Source organism: Mustela lutreola, chromosome 12, assembly GCF_030435805.1.
Source record: "Mustela lutreola isolate mMusLut2 chromosome 12, mMusLut2.pri, whole genome shotgun sequence".
Taxonomy (NCBI): domain Eukaryota; kingdom Metazoa; phylum Chordata; class Mammalia; order Carnivora; family Mustelidae; genus Mustela; species Mustela lutreola.
Genome location: NC_081301.1, coordinates 12056132 through 12082629, shown reverse-complemented (window position 1 = coordinate 12082629; position 26498 = coordinate 12056132). Strand labels below are relative to the sequence as shown.

Below are 26498 nucleotides of genomic sequence, written 5' to 3'. Positions count from 1 at the left end.
CCACCAAGCCTCCAGATCTTGGTATCAGGAGATCCAGAGCAGCCCATAGGGTTGTCTTGTCTTGATCCAATCCATGGAGATAAAATATTAGCCAAAGCACATATGAGAGGCATGGGGATGGTTAAGAAAGGCCAAGAGACCAGTAGAAGAGCCTCTACTTGCCTTTCCAATAACTGGCTACTGACCTAGACTTGCACCCTAATTTCTTTTTTTTAAATTTAATTTCTTTTCAGTGTAACAGAATTCATTGTTTATGCACCACACCCAGTGCTCCATGCAATACATGCCTTCCCTAATACCCACCACCAGGCTCCCCCAAACTCCTACCCACCGTCCCTTCAAAACCCTCAGATTGTTTTTCAGAGTCCATAGTCTCTCGTGGTTCACCTCCCCTTCCAATTTCCCTCAACTCCCTTCACCCTAATTTCTTAATCTCAAATTTCTATCATGAACTGGAATCCTCAAGTTTGAGCCTGTTCTGGTCTGATTACCATTTGGATGTTGAAGTTTCCTCCAAAAGAAACTGTGTTGGTTTCTTGGTGGACATATAATAGCCTGAAGTCAGACCATCACTAGCCCATTAGTGAGGCGAAAAGCAGGAACTATTCAGGTTAAAATTCATGTACTGGTTAATTCAAAACCATGTTTCCATAATGTGACAATCACAATGATTTCTTATTCTTTCACATATCCATCTCCCCACCTCCATTTCCAGCAAATGAGAAGAGCATGAAGATGGATAATCAGAGCAGTGTGTCTGAGTTTCTCCTCCTGGGGCTCCCCATCCAGCCAGAGCAGCAGGGCATATACTACACTCTTTTCCTGATCATATACATGACCACGGTGCTGGGGAACCTGCTCATCATCCTGCTCATCAGGCTGGACCCTCGCCTCCACACCCCCATGTACTTCTTCCTCAGCCACTTGGCCTTCACCGACATCTCTTTCTCATCAGTCACAGCTCCAAAGATGCTCATAAACATGCAGACACAGACTCAATCCATCTCATATGGTGGATGCATTTCCCAGGTGTATTTCTTCTTATTTTGGGGGGATCTTGACAGCTTCCTTCTCACATCAATGGCCTATGACAGGTACGTGGCCATCTGTCACCCCCTCCTCTATACCGCCATCATGAGTCAGAGCCTGTGTTTCCGGCTAGTAATTGTGTCCTGGGTCCTATCTTGTGCTAGTGCCCTTTTGCATACCCTCCTCCTGGCTCGTCTCTCTTTCTGTGGAGACAACACTCTCCCGCACTTCTTCTGTGACCTTTCTGCCTTGCTTAAGCTCTCCAGCTCAGATACCACAGTCAATGATCTGGTTATCATCACTGTAGGGGGGGTGGTCATTACCCTGCCATTCATATGCATCCTGGTCTCTTATGGCCGCATTGGGGCCACTATCCTGAGGGTTCCCTCAACCAAAGGAATCTGCAAAGCTTTGTCTACTTGTGGCTCTCACCTCTCTGTTGTGTCTCTGTACTATGGGGCAATTATTGGACTGTACTTCTTCCCCTCATCCAAAAACTCCAATGACAAGGATGTCATTGTGGCCGTATTGTACACTCTGGTCACCCCCATGCTAAATCCCTTTATCTACAGTCTGAGGAATCGGGATATGAAAGGAGCTCTGGGACACCTACTCAGAAGAGGAATATTTTCACCATATTGAACACTGTTTTCCCTACTAATTAGATACAAGACCTGTTCCATTCTGCACATGCAATGTGAGCATCGTTTCCTCTTTGAATAGCTCCTTTTTAATAAATTTGATGTGGTGTTCTTCAGTCTCTGTTTTAGCTTGGGCTTAGGTTTCTTCTCTATTTAGTTTCCTTGTTAATTTTAGAGTCATAGGGAAAAAACATACTTGTACGATCACCTTTTCTTGAAGGAAGAACATCAGGAAGAACCTAGACCTGAAGTGAACTTAGGCAGCACTTCAGTCTAGTTTAATCCAAATATATCTGATTAAAAAAAAAACACAACTATAATTCTAGGAACACTATTATTAAATTGTTTCTTTTGTCTTAAAAAATAAAATATTCATTAATTCTAAAAAAAGCACATCCCTGTCCCACGTACATAAATAGAGTGTCCTATTTTTCATCTGAAAGGCTCATTTTGCTTTCAGTCCTTGAGAAACTACCTCTACTCAAGGCAGATATAACTAAGAAATTTCACTGCTATAAACTGATAACTGTGACAAATATTTCCATATTCATTATTTAATTTAATCCTAGTAATCGATACAAAGGAGGAAATTCATATTAAGAGACGCTTAGTAGGTAGCCCAGTGACACAAACTAGGAGTGTTTAGTAGAGTTGGTAATGCTGTATGTATGAGGTCAAATCTCGAGTTCTTTAAATCACTTGAATATTTTTCAATCTGGAATAGTATTTTTACCCATTTTACTGAAAATTTTATTTAAACTTAAAAAATATTGAAGTAGCATACATAAAAGCATATATGGCATACATATGTCTTAAATTTATGTGTATATGTACATGGTATGTTGTACATGTGAATATGTGTGTATGTGTTTTACACATGTGACATACATAATCACATTTTAGAGAATAATATTAAAAGAAATATTCATTTAACAATCTCTAGGCTTAAGTAGTAGAAAACTAACAATATTGATGAACCCTTGGTACTTAGAGATTTCTTAATTTTTGTGACTCTGGTGAGTAGAAAATGACATCTCATTGTGGTTTTACTTCCAGGTTCTCTATTTATGAGGTAGAGCATCTTAACCTACTTATTGGACATTTGTGACAGAGATGGCTGGCTATCCACCAAAAATTCATGACCTTCTTCTTAAGTGTGAAGTTTTCAGTGGGAGAGAGCTGCCACATTTCCTAGTAATCTAAGTGTTGCTATGTGGCACATTCTCCCCAGAAGAAGAAAATGTCTATACTTTCCTCGCCAAAATTTTAGAGAAATGTCTGTACTTTCTCCTCTATTGTCTGAGAAAAAAATAATTGCTGCCCTGATAGATAACTGAACCTGATTCTCAAATTACTGCATAGTGAAATGTCATCAACCCTTTAGAAGACCCGCATTGGACCATTAGAGCAGCCATGATTATCCTTATTGGTACAACATTTCTTTTATGAAATACATAATTATGTATTTTCCCTGCTTTTCTATTTGATTTTTTCTCTTCTATTTATTGCATTGTCTGGAATAATCTGGAAATTAACCCTTTTTCAGTTGTATATCTTGCAAATGTCTTCCATTATTGGAAGCTTGTTAGCTTTTTAAATGACCTATCAATGTCTTAATTTTAATGTGATTAAAGTCATTAATGCCTTATTTTATTATTTATGTCCTTGACTTTAAGTATTTCCTGGAAAAAATCACCTTGAAAATGGCAATCAATCTGTTTTATAGACAATTAGAAAGGGATTTGGCATCAGGAAAAGTTCAGAGGCTGTGGAATGGTAGATTCAGATTTCTTGTCAAAGGGAACATCTTGAATTTACATAAATAGTAAGAATACCCCAGTGTACGAATCCCCTCTAGAACCATTTACTGCAGATAATTCAGTGTTAGGTGGGTTGACCCTTACTCTTGTTCAAAGGATAGATAGAGCTGTTTAACAAAATAAACTACAAGACTGATAGTGGTTCTATAGTATCGGTGTCAGAGTAAAAGTCCTTCAAACTCAAATAGATTATCATCATTACACACACACAACTTTATGACTGACAGCTAATATGTAAGGCATTGTTCAAAGTATGAGGGAGGTTTGTGACCTTGGAGGGGGGGAAGCCAGTTGAGTTTCTAGAGGGAAACCCATACCCTTGACCTAATTAATTTAATACACAATTAATATTGTGTAAAAAGAAGCTGAGCTAAATGTCATCAGAACAGAAAAGCAGAATATCTATAGTATCTGCTTTGATAACAGTTCAGCAGGATCCAGTTTTTACAGCACTTTGGAGATTTCTATCGCCCATTGGGGCTTTATACTGGCACTGGCTAGTAAATCATGTGATTTTGGGGTGGTTTAAATGAAATATGTTTGGATTTTAAAAAAAAAAAAAAAACTTCCCTGTCTTAGAGACTCCCAGATTGCCTTCCCCCACATCCTCTGGGATATAACTAAAGTATATTTTTTCCTGGGATTGCTTCTCCCCAGAGTCCCTGGTTTTGTGGTGGTGCATTCCCCACAGATATTCTCTCTCTGAGTTCCCTAGACTTCCTCATGGTCTTATTGGGGAGAAGTAAACATGGCTTCCCACCAGGTCTCTTTCTGACATAACCCACCTATAATCTATAGGAAACTATTTTTTTTTTAAACTGAAATGTTGTTAACACATTATGTTACATTAGTTTCAGGTGTACAGCATAGTGATTCCACACATAGGAAACATTTTTGCTTTTATTGCCCCACCATGAAAAGAAGTGAAGGAATTTCTCAAACATAGTTCTATTCCCTAATTCCAATTCCCCCTCTCCCCGCCCTCCCCATGCCATCTTTCCTATTGTTTTTGCTCTCATCAAAGTAAAAGATACATATCAAATTCTCTAAATGGTTTTTTGAAGTTTCTCCCACTAAGCTTGAAGTGAGGAAGAAAGCATCTCCTTGTCCATTGAGAGGATTTGGGGTTCACTGTGCAGCTTTCTCAAAAAAACTCCCCCACTACTTTATGAGAACCTCTCATATTTAGCTCTTAGCATTTTTTTAGACCCATGTCTATGTTGAGAGGCTCATGAGTTATGATTGAGCATTGGGCATTTCCTATAAACATCTACATTTTAAATCTTACAACTCACTTTGGTATCTTGTGTCTATCAAATCTCGGTACCTCAGTTGAAACTTCCAGTTTAATATCCTGAGCATGCTGTTCCTTCTTCCTGTGATCACCAGGACAAGATAGAACTTCATGTGTCTGATTAATTCTGATTTGTTAAGTTTAAGATAAAGCAACATCTTCTCTGGGAAGTCTTTCATGTACTCTGCCACTAGGCCGAGCTAATTATTCCTCTCCTGGACACAGTGTTTCATATAAACAATTATAGTTTGTGCCATGCTCAATCACTCTGGAGTCAGACAGCTAAGATTCAAATCTTCCTTCACTAACTCTGATGTTAAGACTTTTTTTTGAGCATGAGTTTTGCCAAAATATTTTTTTGAGCATGAGTTTTCTCAAAATATCTCTTAGGGTTGTTGTCAGAATTAAATTAGGTGATTTTTAAAAAATTTTTATTATTTTTAATTTTTTATTTATTTTAATTTTTATTTATTTTTAAAATTTCTTTTCAGTGTTCCAGAATTCATTGTTTATACACCACACTCAGTGCTCCATGCAATACATGCCCTCCATAATAGCTACCACCAGGTTCACCCAACCTCCCACCCCCCGCCCCTCCAAAACCCTCAGATTGTTTTTCAGAGTCCACAGTCTCTCATGGTTCATCTCCCCCTACAATTTCCCTCAACTCCTTCTCCTCTTCATCTCCCCATCTCCTCTGTGTTATTCCTTATGCTCCACAAGTAAGTGAAACCATATGATAATTTACTCTATTTTAATGTATCTTAGGCTCTTAGACCAGTACCTGAGACAACTGAGGTGGCATTTATTTTGTTGCTGAATATCTGTGTGTGTTTGGGAAGAAAGGACATGTAGGTTGTATTCCTGAAGAACAAGAAAGTAGTGTGTTAATTATTATGTAAGGAAAGTAAGTTTTACTATGTTCTTCTTGGAAGTTCTAGAAGGGCTCAAAGTCCCTGATGTCTGAGTGAAGGAGACTTATCATCACCAAAATGTAAAATTCCTTAGTTATATGCAACTAATGAATTGTTGAACACTACAACAAAACATGATGTACATGAAATAAGTCAAGCAGAGAGAGTCAATTATTATATGGTTTCACTTTTTGTGGAGCATAACAAATAGCATGGTAGACATGGGGAGTTAGGAGAAGGGAGTTGGGGGAAATTGGAAGGGGAGGTGAACCATGAGAGACTATGGACTCTGAAAAACAATATGAGGGGTTTTAAGTGGTGGGGGGGGTGGGAGATTGGGGGAACCAGGTGGTGGGTATTAGAGAGGGCACGGATTACATGAAGCACTGGGTGTGGTACAAAAACAATGAATACTGTTATACTGAAAATAAATAAAAAATAAATTAAATCAGCAAACTCAACACCCAAAGAACAAATAATCCAATCAAGAAATGGGCAGAAGACATGAACAGACATTTCTGCAAAGAAGATATCCAGATGGCGAACAGACACATGAAAAAGTGCTCCATATCACTCGGCATCAGGGAAATACAAATCAAAACCACAATGAGATATCACCTCACACCAGTCAGAATGGCTAAAATCAACAAGTCAGGAAATGACAGATGCTGGCGAGGATGCGGAGAAAGGGGAACCCTCCTACACTGTTGGTGGGAATGCAAGCTGGTGCAGCCACTCTGGAAAACAGCATGGAGGTTCCTCAAAATGTTGAAAATAGAACTGCCCTATGACCCAGCAATTGCACTATTGGGTATTTACCCTAAAGATACAAATGTAGTGATCCAAAGGGACACATGCACCCGAATGTTTATAGCAGCAATGTCCACAATAGCCAAACTATGGAAAGAACCTAGATGTCCATCAACAGATGAATGGATCAAGAAGATGTGGTATATATACACAATGGAATACTATGCAGCCATCAAAAGAAATGAAATCTTGCCATTTGCAACAACATGGATGGAACTAGAGCGTATCATGCTTAGCGAAATAAGTCAAGCAGAGAAAGACAACTATCATATGATCTCCCTGATATGAGGAAGTGGTGATGCAACATGGAGGCTTAAGTGGGTAGAAGAAGAATAAATGAAACAAGATGGGATTGGGAGGGAGACAAACCATAAGTGACTCCTAATCTCACGAAACAAACTGAGGGTTGCCGGGGGGAGGGGGTTTGGGAGAAGGGGGTGGGATTATGGACATTGGGGAGGGTATGTGATTTGGTGAGTGCTATGAAGTGTGTAAACCTGGTGATTCACAGACCTGTACCCCTGGGGATAAAAATATATGTTTATAAAAAATAAAAAATAAAAAATAATTAAAAAAAATAAATTAAATCAGTATTCTTCAAAGAGCTGGAGCAAATAATCCCGAAATTTGTATGGAATCAGAAGAGACCCCGAATCGCTAAGGAAATGTTGAAAAACAAAAATAAAACTGGGGGCATCATGTTACCTGATTTCAAGCTTTATTACAAAGCTGTGGTCATCAAGACAGCATGGTACTGGCATAAAAACAGACACATAGACCAGTGGAACAGAGTAGAGAGCCCACATATGGACCCTGAACTCTATGGTCAATTAATCTTCAACAAAACAGGCAAAAATATACAGTGGAAAAAAAACAGTCTCCTCAATAAATGGTGCTGGGAAAACTGGACAGCTATATGTAGAAGAATGAAACTCGACCATTCTTTTACACCGTACACAAAGATAAACTCAAAATGGATAAAAGACCTCAATGTGAGACAGGAATCCATCAGAATCCTAGAGAAGAACATAGGCAGTAATCTCTTCGATATCAGCCACAGCAACTTCTTTCAAGAAATGTCTCCAAAGGCAAAGGAAACAAAAGTGAAAATAAACTTTTGGGACTTCACCAAAATCAAAAGCTTCTGCACAGCCAAGGAAACAGTCAAGAAAACAAAGAGGCAACCCACGGAATGGGAGAAGATATTTGCAAGTGACAGTACAGACAAAAGGTTGATATCCAGGATCGATAATGAACTCCTCAAACTCAACACACATGAAACAGGCAAACATATCAAAAAATGGGCAGAAGATGTGAACAGACACTTCTCCAATGAAGACATACAAATGGCTATCAGACACATGAAAAAATATTCATCATCACTAGCCCTCAGGGAGATTCAAATTAAAACTACATTGAGATATCACCTTAGAACAGTTAGAATGGCCCAAATTAACAAGACAGGAAACAACATGTGTTGGAGGGGATGTGGAGAAAGGGGAACCCTCTTATACTGTTGGTGGGAATGCAGGTTGGTGCAGCCTCTTTGGAGAACAGTGTGGAGATTCCTCAATAAATTAAAAATAGAGCTTCCTTATGACCCTGCAATTGCACTCCTGGGTATTTACCCCAAAGATACAGATGTAGTGAAAAGAAGGGCCATTTGTACCCCAATGTTTATAGCAGCAATGACCACAGTCGCCAAACTATGGAAAGAACCAAGATGCTCTTCAATGGACGAATGGATAAGGAAAATGTGGTCCATATACACTATGGAGTATTATGCCTCCATCAGAAAGGATGAATACCCAACTTTTGTAGCAACATGGACGGGACTGGAAGAGATTATACTGAGTGAAATAAGTCAAGCAGAGAGAGTCAATTATCATATGGTTTCACTTATTTGTGGAGCATAACAAATAGCATGGAGGACATGGGGAGTTAGAGAGGAGAAGGGAGTTGGGGGAAATTGGAAGGGAGGTGAATCATGAGAGACTATGGACTCTTAAAAACAATCTGAAGGGTTTGAAGTGGGGGGGGGGTGGGAGGTTGGGGTGCCAGGTGGTGGGTATTATAGAGGGCATGGATTGCATGAAGCACAGGGTGTGGTGAAAAAATTAATGAATACTGTTATGCTGAAAATAAATAAATTTAATTAAAAAAATAAAGTATCTTATAGACCATTTCTTATGATCAATATAATTTTAAAAATTTTCTAAATTTGAATTCATTTTAATTAACATAGAGTGTGTTACAAGTTTCAGAGGTAGAATTTAGAGATTCCAAATATATATGTATGTTTGAAAGACCAAATATATTTTGTAACAAACTGGGACTCCAAAGTCCAAGATTGGGACTCCAGAGTTTGTTCTCTGGAAACAGAATAAATTACTTGACATCAATGGCTTCCATTTGATGATACCAGCCAAAGTGATACAGCATCTTCAAAGTATTTTGTGATCCCATCATCCAAGAAAAGAGCAAATTAAGTCCTATAAACCACGTTCCATTTTACTATTCTCCCTAACAGGTGAAAGGATAATGTCTGCAAAGTTTTTCTGAGTGACATTCTGGAAGGAAGACAAGTGAGCTATTTTTACGATAATTTGTATTTACATGTAATTGAGGAAATAAGATCATATGGATGTTTTAAAATAGAAATATCAGTTGAAAGAATATGTTTTCTTACTCAAGAGTTTTCTCAAGGCCCCTTTCATGTCTTTATTTCTCAGGCTATAAATGAAGGGGTTCAACATGGGAGTGACCACTGTGTACATCAATGAAGCAATTGTGTTCTTGTTGTTGGTGTTGTTGGATGAGGGAAGAAAATAGAGACCAATAATTGCCCCATAATAGAGAGTCACCACTGAGAGATGTGATCCACAAGTGGACAAGGCTTTGCAGATGCCCTTGGTAGAAGGAACCTTGAGGATGGTGGCCCCAATATGGCCATAAGAAACCATAATGCATAAAAATGGTAGCATAATAGCTGTCAATCCTGCAGTAAAGATTACCAGTTGGTTGAGGGAGGTGTCTGAGCAGGACATTTCGAGCAGGACAGCAAGGTCACAGAAGAAGTGGGGGATGGTGTGGTCAGCACAGAAGGACAGCCGAGCTAGGAGGAGAGTATGCAAAAGAGCACAAGCACAAGCAATGACCCAGGACCCAGCCACCAGCATGACACAAATGCTCTGACTCATGATGATGGTATAATGCAGAGGGTGACAGATGGCCACATACCTGTCATAGGCCATTGAAGTGATTAGGAAACTGTCTAAATCAGCAAAGAATATAAAAAAATATGTCTGTGAAATGCACCCTGCATAAGGAATGGATTTGTACTTCGTATGCATGTTCATCAACATCTTTGGGACAGTGACAGATGAGAATGCAATATCAGTGAAAGCCAAGTGGCTGAGGAAGAAGTACATGGGGGTGTGGAGGCGAGAGTCCAGCCTGATGAGCAGGATGATGAGCAGGTTCCCCAGCACCGTGGTCAGGTACATGCCCAGGAACAGGACAAAGAACACTCCCTGCTGCTCTGGCCGGATGGGGAGCCCCAGGAGGAGGAACTCGGACACGTTGCTCTGGTTCTCCAGTCTCATGCTGGTATATCAGCTGAAGGGGACCAGTAGGTAAGTTGAAAGGAAAAGGTGGAATGTTTCTGGATAAAAAAGTGATCACTGTGGAGAGCATAACAGACAGGACTTTTTGATTTAGAAAAGTCTTCATTCATATTTTCTTATATTTGAGGCATATTTTGCCAGATAAATATAGAAAACATGTACATTTAGGATATGTAATCACTTTCTTTCTCAATCGGTGCCAGGCTCTGCAAATGACAATACTAACAGTTAACATTTATTGAATGTGGCCCTCATGCACTGTTCAAATAGCTCATGTACAGTATCTGCTTCTACCATTTAAGTATATAAATGAGGGAGGTACCTTGTTATTTCCACTTTTCAGATGGGCTGGCAGAGGAAGACAGTCTCAGAGTCACTGAGGTAAGAAAAGGATTGGCTAGAATTGGGACTCCAGAGTTTGTTCTCTGGAAGCAGAATAAATTACTTGACATCAAAAATCTCATTGCCCATGGGGCACCTGGGCAGCTCAGCTCAGTTAAACATCTGACTCTTGATTCTGACTCAGATCATGATCTCAGGGTAGTGAGTTGAGCCATAGTCAGTGTGGAGTCTCCTTGAGGTTCTCTCTCTCCTCCACTCCCCCTCTCCCCACTCAAGCTCTCTATTCCCTCTAAAATAAGTAAATAAAATCTTAAAAAAAAGAAATCTCACTGCCCTTCTTTATTTTGTGTGTAGTGATCTGTTTAATTCTTCATCCTCTGTTTCTTGACACATTCCATGATTATTGCTGATTTGTTCATTGGCTGTAGATCCAGAATCTATCATAGACAATTAATGAATACACAATATAAATTTGTTTTTCTACCAAAAGGTAGAAAATGTGTTGAATTTACAGGGAGTGAGCTGGCTCCCTTTGCCATTGATATTTATCTCTCAACATGAATTTTCAGTTAAATTCAGCTAAATTCAACATGGCAGCCTCTTAAGAAACTTACCTCAGGCCTGTTCAAGACCTAGGTTTTACCCTAATAATCCTGAGTCCCAAGCATGGTGTAATATTCAAAGAACTGTGATTTAAAAGCCAAATGTAGTTTTTAAAAGGAATTCTAATCTTTCCAGTGTGTCTAAAGCAGTCTACAAGAGATATATTTCCTAACCCAAATCAATATCAAAATATCTATGTTCTTTTTTTTTTAAAGAGAAGGCAGGCATTCATTATAACATATCAAAGCTTATTGTAAAGGCATATTGAGTACAACAAAAAATGTATTTTTACAAAGATAAACTAATAAAACAGTAGAGGAAAATAGAGAACCTAGAAACAGATGTGTTTATGATGAGGACTTAATCTCACCATCACTTTGTCAACTGAATTTAGAAGGCACCCATGTACCATCAGTCCTGGTTCCCCTATCCACCAACAAGTGAAAGGAATTGTGTAATCATGAACCATTTTAATTTAGTAGGTGAAAATTCATGTTGAGAGATAAATATCAATGGCAAAGGGAGCCAGCTCACTCCCTGTAATGACTGGAACCAGATATCAAATCAGAATATTTATGAATGATTTTCTATTAGGTCTCCCAGAAATAGGTGAAAGGTTGTTTGCCACTTAGTCCTAGAGGCAAAAGCCTCTAGGCTTTCTGCACGGATTCCAGTACTTTGGACCCAACATTGACCCCAATGTCTTCATGGATTGTGGAAAATTAATGACAGAACACTCCCTCTAACTTATTTGAGATTCTTCTAATTTTCTGGGTCAGTTTTCTTGGGGGGACACACAGAACGATACCTTTGTAGTATGATTTCCAGAACAATATCGAATCTTCCATATCTCCTCCCCAAATACCACACTCAATAGACTGTTGGTACTTGAAATTCATTCAGCAAGAGAAAAAAGGTTTTAAGTTCCCAACTAAAGTAAATATTCCTGGATGAGGATTTCCTATGGCCAATCCCTTCACTGATGGGATGACTGGGAGCCATTTATAATATTTGGGGACCAGGTTTGGATGGTAGAACAAGAGCACTGACCTCCTCAGACAAACTGAGGAAAGGAGAGGATTGGGGATTACACACAGAATGAAAGTAGAAATTGAAGATAAAGAACAAATTCACCATTTTTGCAACTGGGCTACTCTAAGGCTAAAAGTAGTCACACTGTTAATGAGATCTGACTTAACACCTAATTTGTGCCAGGTGCTTTTCAAGTACTGTTCATTTCCTTCCCCAGCTATTTTTTTTTTTAAAGATTTTATTTATTTGAGAAAGAGAGAGACAGACAGCAAGAGAGGGAATACAAACAGGGGGAGTGGGAGAGGGAGCAGGAGAAGCAGGCTTCCTGCTGAGCAGGGAGCCCAATGTGGGGCTTGATCCCAGCACCCTGGGATCATGACCTGAGCCAAAGGCAGGTGCTTAACAACTGAGCCACCAAGATGCCCTTTCTTCCCCAACCTTTTGACATAAACATCCAGATCCTCATTTAAGAGAGAAGAATGCTGGAACTCAGTGATGAAACTTGCCCATTGTTAGATAGCACTAGTATCTGATATATTTGGGATTTGATCCCAGGTCTATCTGTCCTCAAAGACTATTTTGACTCCACTATATTACATGACTTATTAATGATACCCTCAAGTAAGATAGAACTTGTTGCATGAGAGCACTCAAGAAATTTAAGAAGTATACTATGTGTAGGCTAATCAAATTTAAATTAGAAAAAATAAAAGAATTTTAGGAAGTAAATCAGGAAGTCAAGATATGCCTAGATGGTAATATTAATAATCATGATAACAGTAACATTATAATAATAATAATTCATTAATCACATATTTATCATGTGAGTAATATAGGCTAGCTGCTGTGACATGTACTTTATATTATCTCAACCTAACAGAACAACAAAAAAGTCATTTTTTTCATTTAACCTGTTGGAAACTAGGGCTTGGAGAGTATGAGTAGTTTGCCTAAAATCATTCAGCAAGAAAATTAAGGACAAGTCACTCAATCCAGATATCCATGATTTCAAATCCATGTTCCTAACCATCATCCTATATTGTCTCTAGGAGAGCACGGTTTGATGGAGAAGAGACCTCTGGGTATATGCTCCTCATTAAGGAGAAGAAGAAGGGACCTGTAATTTCCCCCAAGCCTTTGGGTGGATGTATGGCCTCAGTCCTTATTCAGATGATCAAAAATAAATAGAGAGACTAGGACACAAGCTACAGGATCTACAAAGATAGCTGCTCATAGAGTGAATTTTTCAGAGCTCCAGGACAAAAGCAGGTCAGATATTGGTCAATATTTTTTGATAGACTACCTAATTTCTATCAATAAGTGAAAAAAGTGAAGGTAACTATGGTATGTATCCAGTGGAAACAATGCCACATAGCTAATAAAATGAGTTTCTAAAAAGCTTATGATACAATTTTTGAAGGAACATAACAGCAAATTGTAGGTAGGTAGGCATATTTACAACCATTTGCAAAACAAGGCAGATTATATTGTTTTTTAACCTGGGAAGTTTTTCTCATGGTTTGAATGCATGCCATATATTCAGCAGAACTGTAAAAGAGACATTTTTCTACAAGGAAAGTACCAACCTTCAAGGAATTATAATCATTATGTTCACCTAAGTTATTTGAAGTGATATGATGAAATTATAAAAATGTTTGGTAAAAGTATAATAATCTGCAATAATTCTGTAGCTGATCATTCTCTCTCTCTCTCTCTCTCTCTCTCTGACACACACACACACACACACACACACATTGCTGAGTGAAGTCTATAAGCACTGCCCTTACCGAACTCAGTAAACTCAAAGATAAACTCAAGGACTGTCAGCTCCAGGATGGTAAATAATTTTTCATTTCAAAAAAGTCACAAGCTCAACCCTCAAATGAGGAGGAAGTACACTCTCTTTTTTTCCAGGTCCAAGGCAACAACAAAGGTATCAATTTTTATCAGCTATCTTGGGGACCAGGGGACCAGGGCTACAAATTTCTGGTGTAGGACAATTTAGAAATAATTACTGAGTTTCCCTTAACCATTCCCGGTGGAGATGTGCCTTTACCAGATATGAAAGATAGTCAATTCCTTTGGGAATATAAATGAGGACTAGTTTGGAGATTCATTTATTCGTAAAGAGCTTTCACATCATTAAGCTCACTTAACCCTCCCAATAATTCTTGAGGTAGATAGCATTTTTCCCATTTTATTGCCTTTGAGAGTGCTTAAAAAAAAAAAAAGCCCAATGAGGATTGTAACCCAAACATGGTAACTTCAAACCTAAAGCCTAATTCCATGGCACCATGATGCCTCTCTCATAATGGCAGGCTCTATATCATATGGACTTCTTCCTTTTCATAATTAATCTGAAACTGGGAAGAGAGTTGTTAATAGTCCCTGGGAAATAAATACATTTTTCAAGGAATAGTTGAACTTCTGTTTCTCAAAAATAGAAGGGTTCTTTCTCTTCCTTTAGAAACACCTGAATGGGGCGCCTGGGTGGCTCAGTGGGTTAAGCCGCTGCCTTCGGCTCAGGTCATGATCTCAGGTTCCTGGGATCGAGTCCCGCATCGGGCTCTCTGCTCAGCAGGGGGCCTGCTTCCCTTCCTCTCTATCTGACTGCCTCTGTCTACTTGTGTTCTCTGTCTGTCAAATAAATAAATAAAATCTTTAAAAAAAAAAAAACAAGAATGCACATTCTTTCAAGTACACAAGAAATATTTAAAAAAAAAAAAAAAAGAAACACCTGAATGCACCCAGGATTTTTATTTATTTATCTATTTATTTATTTGGTCAGTCATGACACAATGATAGTTGGCACACACTCAGGGCTCAAAATATATTCTTTAACTATGAGTATGAGAAGACTTCAGAAACCTACTCCATTCAGATTGGAAAAATTAGAGAAGAAACACAGAATCAAGTGGAGGAGATAGAATTTTCATTCATTATTTTCTTCAATAATTTATTAATTTACTCATCCATTTACTCAAAATGTTGTGTAACTTCTGTGTGGCAAAATTTTATGAGGTATGGTGAGTAAAGATTTGTGAAAACACAGTTGTTGTTGTTTCTCTGAAATAGCTCACAATTTAGGAGGCAGGCCAGAGCAAACAGTGTGTGTTAAATGCTGTAGTTAGGGTGGGTGGCTTTGACACATAACAATTTCTACTCTTTGCCCAATACTTTTTCAAGTACTTTGAAAAATCTTTCTTTAGAATTAGATTAGAAAGATATCTAATCACAGCATAATATAAAAAGATAAGTAGTTACAGCCCAGTTTCCTAAAGGAAAGGGTTAAGGCAATTATGATACACACTCACTGGAAGTAATATTATATAGATACTCCAATGATGTTTATGAAAAACTTATAATATGATCTTTCAAAGAACATAATGGAAAACTGTATATAAGCATGTTTACAACTCTATATGAAAATCCAAGTTTTTAATTTTATTTTTTTGAGAAAGAGAGCCCACACACACACACAAGCAGAAGGGCAGAGAGAGGAGGACAGAGAATCTGAAGCAGGCTCCTTCCTGAGCATGGAGACATTTGTGCTGCTCGATTTCATGACCCTGAGATCATGACCTGAGCCAAAATCAAGTCAGATGCTTAGCTGACTAAACCACCCAGGTGCCCCCAGATTACCATATTTTTAAAACCTGGAAGGATGTGCTCTGAAATGTTAACAGAAGCTACATTTTATAGGAAATAGAGGCATTTATATATTTTAAAAATATTTCTCTGCCATAATATTTATATACTCATACATTTATTTTATAAGCAATGAAAATATTAGAGTCTTATAAACCGTTGTTGAATTTCATGTTCCAGGAAGAAAGGCATAAGAAGAGGAAGGCAGAGTCCATAGTCTCTCATGGTTCACCTCCCCTTCCAATTTCCCAGACTATGGACTTTGAAAAACAATCTAAGGGTTTTGAAGGGGCCGGGGGTGGGAGGTTGGGGGAACCAGGTGATGGGTATTAGAGAGGGCACGGATTACATGGAGCACTGGGTGTGGTGCAAAAACAATGAATACTGTTATTCATTGAAATAAAATTTTTTAAAAAAATTTAAATTTTATTTTATTCATAGAAATAAAAAATTAAAAAAAAAAAAAAAGAGGAAGGCAGTTGCCCCTAATAGGCATCATTGCTCTGTCTGATTGCTCTTTTCCCCACTCCCATTCATTACACAGGATCCTGAAAATCAAGGCATAAAACCTTCAAAGGACAAGTTCCTGCAGCCTCAGGGAATAGTCCCTCTCCTAAAAATAACCTGCAGCCAGCAAGCAAATATTTACTGCCACTGCCAAATAGTCTATATCCCAATACTTTATGGGCCTTCCACCTTTCTAAATACATGTGCAGAGAGAGAAGAAAGCATGATCTTTGTTGAATTTATCCCTGACTTTTTATTCCTTAGTACTGGGAACACAGAGATCCACTTTAAAAATGCTTCCTAAGGGTGCCATTATCTACCATAGATAGCTCCAACAAGGGCTAAGTTGGCAGGTTCTGCCAACTTAGATGATTCAGTTAGTAGGGTGCCTTGTACATAGCCTGAATCAGCTGCAGAGCCCTCTGTTGAGATTCCATTCAAAACTGGCAGTCTATCAAGTCATTTGACAAATTAATTAAAACAGTCTTCTAGGTGTGGTATGTGCTCTCTCCAAACGAGTCCTACAAAGTGCTGTGAAACATGCAATAATTTGCCCTTTGCTTTCCAACTAGAATTTCGTCTTTCATCCGCCCAAGTATGAGCTCCTCTGTTGCCTTCTATGCCATGCTACTTGCCACAGGTCTTTCTTCTGTCTGTAGCATATCAGACTTCAGTCTAAGGGGTCTCCATTTTGACTCACTGCATTTCAGTCTTCCCAGACCCACCTTACATAGCTTTGCCTGTGCATTGCTGTCTGCTCCTGTTGATACCGATGCCTATATACGTTCCTGTATCAGTGTTTGAGCTCCTTACATTCTGTATCCAAGTATTGCTATCTGGTCCATCTACTGACTTGCCTCACCATAGATTTTCCCTCCTCACTGCACCAAGTGTCTGCTGTGTCCCTTCCAACGAGTCTGGTGTTTATAGCCATGCTAGCTTGCAAAGCCCACTTTGAGTTTGCTAAGCTGCTACTTGCTAATATTCCAATCATTTTTTTCTCTGGCTTTTGCCTAGAATGCTGTTGGTCTTCAACGATTCTGAGCTCACAGTATCCTGAGTCCCTTTGTTCTGGGGTACATGAAGTTGTGGCATCAATACAGGGTCATCAGAGCTAGAGAACAGCTTGCTCAGCTATAAGCTTTGCTTGTACCTCCCACCCCCTAAATCCAGATATCAAAAAGGCCAAAATAAACTTTCAAAGATTATTAACTCAAGGTATAAATACTTCTTTCTTTATCATATATGTCTCATTCCAGAGAATGACTAATGCCACAGTAAATGAGCATTTTCTTCAAAGGTCAGTTTCAAAGAACTTAAAGCTTTTAAACTTTGAGTCAGTTTTTCTGGATTGTGTGTGTGTCAACATTTTTTCCTTTTTGCAAGTTTGTCTTCTTTGTGGGTTATTTTTTACCTCCTTCCCTCCCTTCTTTTCTTTCTTCCTTGAAAATTATTTTTATTTGATATAACCAAACCTAAGTTTGTCAAGAAAATACTAAAACTTCCCCCCCAAAAGGTGGTTTATTCCTATCTCTTCCCATGTTGCATTTCATAATCATCACCAGAGAGAAGAAAGTCATTTCCTTTGGGCTACCTGGTGGGTAGAGCCCAACAAGAACCCTTTGTATAGGAGATAGTTCTACCTAAATTCTCAGAGGCCATCTAGTCATTTGGCTTTCTGTTTGGATCTGGTTGGGTCCAGTAATTTCTCTCCTTTTTTTTTTTAACCTCTCTGAAGTTCACTTTATGTCAAAATGTGATTAAAGTAGAGCCTAGAACAGAAAGGAAACTGAAGATACCTTGAGATCCTTTCCCTGTGGGCTCATTCTCCAAGTTTCTCAGCACTTACGTACCTACCACAGGATATCTTTCCTATGGGAATTAAGGGGAAAATCAGGCCTGTAACCTAAGTCTCAAGGATGTTTAGAACTGGAAATTATAACATCTGCTTCCTACCCCCTAGGGGGTCTCTCCTTGGCTAGTTAAACTCCTCACTTCATAGATCTGGAGCTGGTTCATAGGGGTGAGAGTCTGAATGTTTAACTTTTCTTGTTGATGTCCAAGAAATATCTAGGACCTTGGAGGCTGATATTTAGGTCCCCTAAAGAGAATCTCAGGACATATTTACTTACCAAACACTGGACCATAAATTCAGGCAAGGTCAGTATTTGGGATGGAATGGGTCTGTCTCCTCAGCGCATATGGGTTTATACACGGGGATGGAAGAGAAAGAATGAGAAAGCTGATTCTGACATGGAGGAGAAGAGAGAATAAAAAAGAGGCTCCCTGGTCTGCAGGGAGTCTGCTTCTCCTGCTGACCTCTCTCCTCTCATGCTCTCTCTCTCTCTCTCTCTCTCTGTCTCTCAAATAAATAAATAAATAAATCTTAAAAAAAAAAAAACAAAAGGTGGGGGAGGCACCTAGGTGGCTCAGTTGGTTAAGCAACTGCCTTAGGCTTGGGACATGATCCTGGAGTCCCCGAATCTGAGTCCCACATCCGGCTCCCTGCTCAGCGGGGAGTCTGCTTCCCCTGCTGACCTCTCTCCTCTCATGCTTTCTTTCTCTCGTCCTCTCTTTCTCTCTCAAATAAATAAATAAAATCTTTAAAAAAAAAACAGAATAACAAAGAGAGAATGAGAGAGGGCAGAGAGGAAGGGAGAAGGAGTAGAGACATGGAGGGACAGAAAAACAGAGACAGAGGCAGAGAGAACGAGAATGAGGGAGAAGGAAGGAGAAAACGACAAAGATAAACTGAAAGGACGGACAAGAAGAGAAAGAAAATAAAAAAGACAAAAGTGAGCCGAGAGATAATGAGATACTGGGAAGTGGTCCTCAGAGGCGTTTCCACTTGCTTTAGCTCCGACATAGTACAGTTGCTGAATGTGGGCGAGGGTGTTTTATTTTTTAAAAATAATTATATCTTTAGATTCTCAATAATATTTTCTTCTTCTTAAAATATTTTTTTAAAAATTATTTAAATTCACTGTAAACCTATACTGTATCATTTAGTTTCAGAGGTAGAACTTAGTGATTCCTTAGTGGCATAGAACACCCAGTGCTCCCTACATCAAGGGCCCTCCTTAAAGTCTGTCTCCCAGTTACCCCATCCCCCCACCTCCCTTCCAGCAAACCTCGGTTTGTTTCCTAGAGTGGGAGAGGGTGTGTTATAGTCACCGTTGTGACTAGTGGCAAATGTCTCTAATGAGACAGTAACCTCATGGCCTTAACATTTTAGGTAGGAATTAGCTTTACAAAGCAATTGTTTCGTTTTGTTGAATACCACATGGACGTTGGGAAGGACACATGAGTTTTGTTGTACACTGGTACCCAGATAACCAGAGTCTCTGGATATTCCTGAGATCTTTCCAATAGAGGTGTATTCATTTCCCATTAATGCTCTAACAAGTTACCACGATGATAGTGGCTTCAAAAACCAAAGCATTTATTATCCTATAGTTCTTGAGGTCAGAATTCTGAAATGTCAGCACTCCTCAGTGAAGGCTCTAAGGGAGAATTTGGTTTTTTATGTATGTATGTATGTATGTATTATGTTATGTTATGTTAGTCACCATGCAGTTTTTAGAGGCCACTTGAATTCCTTGGCTCATGGCCCTTTCCCCATTTTCTACACCAGCAGTAAAACATTTTAAAGTCTCTCCCTGACTGATTCTTCTGCTTCCCTCTTTTACATTTAAGGATACTTGTGATTATATTGGGCTCTCCCAGATAATCCAAGCTAATCTCATTTTAAAGGCAGCCGATTAGCAACCTTAATTCCATGTGCACCTTAATTCTCCCTTATCATATGCCATACCAGATCCCTAGGTTCTGGGCATTAGGATGGGGACATCTTTGAGGGTTATTATTTCTGCTTATCTCAACTGACTAGCAGGTGTTGTAAGATGAGAAGAACAGCAAAGAGAGCGATGAAAATTTGGGATACAAGCTAAAAACTCACTTCTATTGGCATCTTTTGATTGTACTCCTAATTTTTCATTATGAGATGCTATTATGTTGCATAGGGAGGAAAGGAAACGTATTCCAAAAGACATACTTGGTATGTAATTTGAAATGCTGCTGCATCATCACAACCTTCTAAATGTTGTCAGTAGAAAATAAACTACAAATAAATCTGCATGAAATACTTGCTGGAAATCGGCCTGATCTTTGCTTTCTCAACATGAGATCCAGGAAACCCAAAACCACCAAAGGGAAGGAGTCTAAGTGATGTCAAATGAAAATGTGTGTTTCTAAGAAGTTGGAACAGAGAAGTCAGCCAAGAGTGAGAGAGGTGGAGGTAAGGGAGAAGAGTTGGAAATGCAGGAGAGACAGATTTTTCAGGGTCTTTAAGCCATATTAAGGTTGTTACACTTCATCTTAAGATCAATAGGAAAACTTTGAGGGTTTTCAAACAGGGAAAGTTTTTTTTTTTAAATTTAGATTTTTAGAAAGAAATATAGGTTTTAAAGAAAAAAATCTCTTTGGCTGCTGTAGGGAGAATGGATAACATAATTCAGTGTTTCGTTAAAAACCCTCTACTGAATTGGGAGAACCCTCTACTGAATTAAAAAAAAAATGTTTGTATATTGATGAGTGCTCTTCAGCCAATAAATACTATTTGTATCCTTTTATTTGAAAAATCCACCTCCCATCTGAAATTGAACAACTGAATTCAAATTGCTGAAGTCAAAGCTTCTTGAGGTTGCTGTGCTGTGGTTGATGATTTAGAATACTCAGCACAGAGCATTCTTGGGGTAGTAACATGGCTGAGACATCATATTCCACAGTCTGGTCATCAGTGTCAGAATTCTGGTTTGTCACTAACCCAGGAAAAGCTGGCTCTCATTAACAGTCCTTCATCAACAATTTTTCTAATTCTGTTATGTGCCAACATATAAAAAAATATGAGAAATAGGTTGTTTCCCACTTTCTAAAATAAAACATATATTTTTCATATGACTACTAAAAATGATTATTTTAGAGTCCTTAATATTTTCAACTATTCTTCATTCCCAGCAGAGGAAAGAGTCTCATGAGGAAGGAGAACCAGAGCAGCGTGTCCGAGTTCCTCCTCCTGGGGCTCCCCATCTGGCCAGAGCAGCAGGGAGTGTTCCTCGCCCTATTCCTGGGCATGTACCTGACCACGGTGCTGGGGAACCTGCTCATCATCCTGCTCATCAGACTGGACCCTCGCCTCCACACCCCCATGTACTTCTTCCTCAGCCACTTGGCCTTCACAGATGTCTCTTTCTCATCTGTCACTGTCCCCAAAATGTTGATGGACATGCATGCTAAGTACAAATACATTCCCTATGCAGGGTGCATTTCACAAATGTATTTTTTAATATTTTTTACTGACCTGGACAGCTTCCTTATTACATCAATGGCATATGACCGCTATGTGGCTATATGTCACCCTCTTCATTATACCACCATCATGAAGGAAGAGCTATGTGCCTTACTAGTGGCTATATCTTGGATCCTGTCTTTTGCCAGCTCCCTTTCCCATACCCTTCTCCTCACCCAATTATCCTTCTGTGCTGCTAACACCATCTCCCATTTTTTCTGTGACCTTGGTGCTCTGCTCAAACTGTCCTGCTCAGATATCTTCCTCAATGAGTTGGTCATGTTCACAGTAGGAGTGGTGGTCATTACCCTGCCATTCATATGTATTCTGGTATCTTATGGCTACATTGGGGCCACCATCTTGAAAGTTCCTTCCACCAAAGGGATCTGCAAAGCATTATCCACATGTGGCTCCCACCTGTCTGTAGTGTCTCTGTATTATGGGGCAATATTTGGGCAATATCTTTTCCCCAAATTAAGCAATTTAGTTAACAAGGACATCATTGTGGCTCTCATGTACACTGTGGTCACACCCATGTTGAACCCTTTTATCTACAGCCTTAGGAACAGGGACATGAAAGAGGCCCTGGGGAAACTCCTCAGTGGAGCAACTTTTTCCTCACGGTGATATAACGTTTATTTAAATCAAAACCTCATTTTGGTTGATGCGTGTATTTGATTTTCCATTTGAATATTTTTAAAACTTTAATGTTCCCACTCTAAGGCAAATGGTGGCATGTTGGATGTGCATGGTAAGTATTTGTTGTCCAGAATTTCATTCCCATATTAACAATGCTCTCTTTTATAAATACCTTTTGATCAGCAAATGCTAACTTAACTTTATTACTTATTTCTGCAACTTGGGGGCATGAATAATACAATGATTTGGTTTTGGTTATCCCTTATTTGAGATTTTTGGAAACCCTTATATTTTGGGCCCATAATCTCAGGCTTTAACATGCCCCAGACTCTAAAGAATTAGCTATTTCATTTCATTACACTCTCTTATGTATTTTTTTTGTAAATCCTACAATTTTTAATAAAAGCTCCCAATTGGCTTTTTATGTGAGCTTCCCAGTTTTAAAATACTATATGGACCAAACAAATGTGTATAGTCAGGGTAAGGTCTGCAAAGGTCACCAGCATTTGTACCCCACTGTAATGGGATAACTCGATGATGAGCATTAAGGAAGGTGCATGACACGATGAGCACTGGGTGCTATATGCAAACAATGAACCACTGAACATCACATCAAAACAATGCACTATACCCTGGGTAATTTGTTTTAAATAAATAAATAAACCCCACTGTCACATCTCTTGACTTGTATGACCTGCCCAGGAAGATAGAAACTACCATAGGCAGATGGTGGGAGGATGAGGAAGGGGGAAGCTAACAGCTGAGTGTCCCCACTGTACACGTAAGGGAATTAAGGCCCAGGAGAGGGGTGCCTGTTCATGGAGCAGTGGTCTCTGGGTGTCCCCTGGAGAGCACAGGTTCTTTCCACTGTTTCCTGTTTCCCTAGAACCACACTAATGGTGGTAATTGTTCGGTCTCCAAGACCGCAGGGGCTTTCTGTGAAATGCCTATATGCTTGCCAGGGGAAAAAATGTGCAAGGTAAGGGTCAAAGAAACTTAAAAGCCTCATTTTTGTAAATCTTATGTATCTTAAACAGATTTTCTTTCCATCTTTATGGATATTTTGCTGTCAGGGAAATACAAATCAAAACCACAATGAGATGCCACTTTACATCTGTTAGATCTTTTGAAATCAAAGTATCCAAACTGCTGGTCACCTGAATAAGAGGAAATGTATTACCCTCTGCCCATGATATAAAATGTTACAACAGCAGCTCTGAAGACACAGGGCCCAGTAGGAAATCAAGACTCACCAACCCTCTTTTGCCAACACTGTGTGGTTGTTGCTGCTTAGCCCCCATATGCAATCACAAGTGAAAGCATGCTTCATGCTGGCCTTCTTTGTAAATATAACCAAATTATAGTGCATCTCTCTGAAAACATCACTACTTTCCTACAAATGCCACTCCAGGTTCAGCACTGACTATCCACAGATACCCCACCTTCCCAAGTGAAGAATAAAAGCGAAGCTTCTCAAACTTCAGTGTGCATTTCTGTCACAGGAATAAAAGGCACAGCATAGGGAATATAGTTAACAAGAATGTTGTAAGTTTTCCTTCCATTTCTATTTTTTGGAACAGTTTCAGGAGAATAGGAATTAGTTCTTCTTTAAATGTTTGGTAGAATTCCCCCGGGAAGCCGTCTGGCCCTGGGCTTTTGTTTGTTTGGAGATTTTTAATGACTGTTTCAATCTCCTTACTGGTTATGGGTCTGTTCAGGCTTTCTATTTCTTCCTGGTTCAGTTGTGGTAGTTTATATGTTTCTAGGAATGCATCCATTTCTTCCAGATTGTCAAATTTATTGCCGTAGAGTTGCTCATAGTATGTTCTTATAATAGTTTGTATTTCTTTGGTGTTAGTTGTGATCTCTCCTCTTTCATTCATGATTTTATTTATTTGGGTCCTTTCTCTTTTCTTTTTGATAAGTCGGGCCAGGGGTTTATCAATTTTATTAATTCTTTCAAAGAACCAGCTCCTAGTTTCGTTGATTTGTTCTATTGTTTTTTTGGTTTCTATTTCATTGATTTCTGCTCTGATCTTTATGATTTCTCTTCTCCTGCTGGGCTTAGGGTTTCTTTCTTGTTCTTTCTCCAGCTCCTTTAGGTGTAGGGTTAGGTTGTGTACCTGAGACCTTTCTTGTTTCTTGAGAAAGGCTTGTACCGCTATATATTTTCCTCTCAGGACTGCCTTTGTTGTGTCCCACAGATTTTGAACCGTTGTATTTTCATTATCATTTGTTTCCATGATTTTTTTCAGTTCTTCTTTAATTTCCCGGTTGACCCATTCATTCTTTAGAAGGATACTGTTTAGTCTCCATGTATTTGGGTTCTTTCCAAACTTCCTTTTGTGGTTGAGTTCTAGCTTTAGAGCATTGTGGTCTGAAAATATGCAGGGAATGATCCCAATCTTTTGATACCGGTTGAGTCCTGATTTAGGACCGAGGATGTGATCTATTCTGGAGAATGTTCCATGTGCACTAGAGAAGAATGTGTATTCTGTTGCTTTGGGATGAAATATTCTGAATATATCTGTGATGTCCATCTGGTCCAGTGTGTCGTTTAAGGCCTTTATTTCCTTGCTGATCTTTTGCTTGGATGACCTGTCCATTTCAGTGAGGGGAGTGTTAAAGTCCCCTACTATTATTGTATTATTGTTGATGTGTTTCTTTGATTTTGTTATTAATTGGTTTATATAGTTGGCTGCTCCCACATTGGGGGCATAGATATTTAAAATTGTTAAATCTTCTTGTTGGACAGACCCTTTGAGTATGATATAGTGTCCTTCCTCATCTCTTATTATAGTCTTTGGCTTAAAATCTAATTGATCTGATATAAGGATTGCCACTCCTGCTTTCTTCTGATGTCCATTAGCATGGTAAATTCTTTTCCACCCCCTCACTTTAAATCTGGAGGTGTCTTCGGGCTTAAAATGTGTTTCTTGGAGGCAACATATAGATGGGTTTTGTTTTTTTATCCATTCTGATACCCTGTGTCTTTTGACAGGGGCATTTAGCCCATTCACATTCAGGGTAACTATTGAGAGATATGAATTTAGTGCCATTGTATTGCCTGTAAGGTGACTGTTACTGTATATGGAGACAAACCATAAGTGACTCTTAATCTCACAAAACAAACTGAGGGTTGCCGGGGGGAGGGGGTTTGGGAGAAGGGGGTGGGATTATGGACATTGGGGAGGGTATGTGATTTAGTGAGTGCTGTGAAGTGTGTAAACCTGGTGATTCACAGACCTGTACCCCTGGGGATAAAAATATATGTTTATAAAAAATAAAAAATTAAAAAAAAAAAGACTTATCAAAACCAGGGAGGCCAGAAGAGGTGGCATAATAACATTTTGCATGTGCTGAGAGAACTCATTCTAGAAGCGCATTTCCAGTGAAAATAATACTACATTTCACAAAGTTTTGTATTACTGAATCATATGGTATTTCTATTTTTAATCTTTTAGAGAATCTCCTTACTGTTTTCCACAGGGGCTGTACCAATTTATGTTACCACAGAAAGCTCCTGAGAAATCTCTTTTCTTCATATCCTTGTCAATACTTGCCTTTTTGGGGGATGCCTGGGTGGCTCAGTTGGTTAAGCAGCTGCCTTCAGCTTGGGTCATGATCCCAGCGTCTTGGGATCAAGTCCCACATTGGGTTCCTTGCTTGGTAGGGAGCCTGCTTCTCCCTCTGCCTCTATCTCTCCCTCTCTAACAAATAAATAAAATCTTAAAAAAAAAAAAAAACAAGAATGTTGTATGGTGACAGGTGGTAGCTATGCTTGTGGTGAACATGGCATAATGTATAGGGAAGTTGAATCGCTGTTGTACACTTGGAACTAATTTAACATCGTTTGTCGACTTAAATTACTCAAATTAAAAAAAAAAAAATCCTGGAGAGGTTATTTAAACACAGGCTCCTGGAATCTACTACCACGAGCTCTGATTCAGTAGTTCTGGGATGGGACCCCCAATTTTGCATTTCTAACAAGTTTCCACATGACGTTGATGCTGCAGATCTGTGAACTACAATTTGAAGAGCACTGTTGTGAAGACTTAAATCATGGAAGCTGTAGGATCCCATGATATCCTAAGCTATTACCTAACTAGGAGAAACAGAAATCTGGCAAGCAAGGGCCAGTAAAGGGACCTTTCAGCATCTCATTTTGGCCTCACACTCTAATATTCTTCCTAAGGATGGTGTTTCTCAAAGTCTTCCCTTAGAACCACCTGCCTCGAAATTAGCT

General features: G+C 39.1%; 2 protein-coding genes across 2 annotated transcripts; one reads left to right on the top strand and one right to left on the bottom strand.

Annotated features, from left to right (window-relative positions):
* Positions 1–729: 729 nt before the first annotated feature.
* On the top strand, positions 730–22240 carry LOC131812725 (olfactory receptor 1J2-like). Its single transcript, XM_059142582.1, has 2 exons — positions 730–1222; positions 21288–22240. Exons 1-2 carry the CDS (start codon positions 730–732, stop codon positions 22238–22240), a joined length of 1446 nt encoding a protein of 481 aa, XP_058998565.1.
* On the bottom strand, positions 9172–10113 carry LOC131812368 (olfactory receptor 1J1-like). Its single transcript, XM_059141777.1, has one exon. The coding sequence runs from the start codon at positions 10111–10113 to the stop codon at positions 9172–9174; it is 942 nt and encodes a 313-aa protein (XP_058997760.1).
* Positions 22241–26498: the final 4258 nt, after the last annotated feature.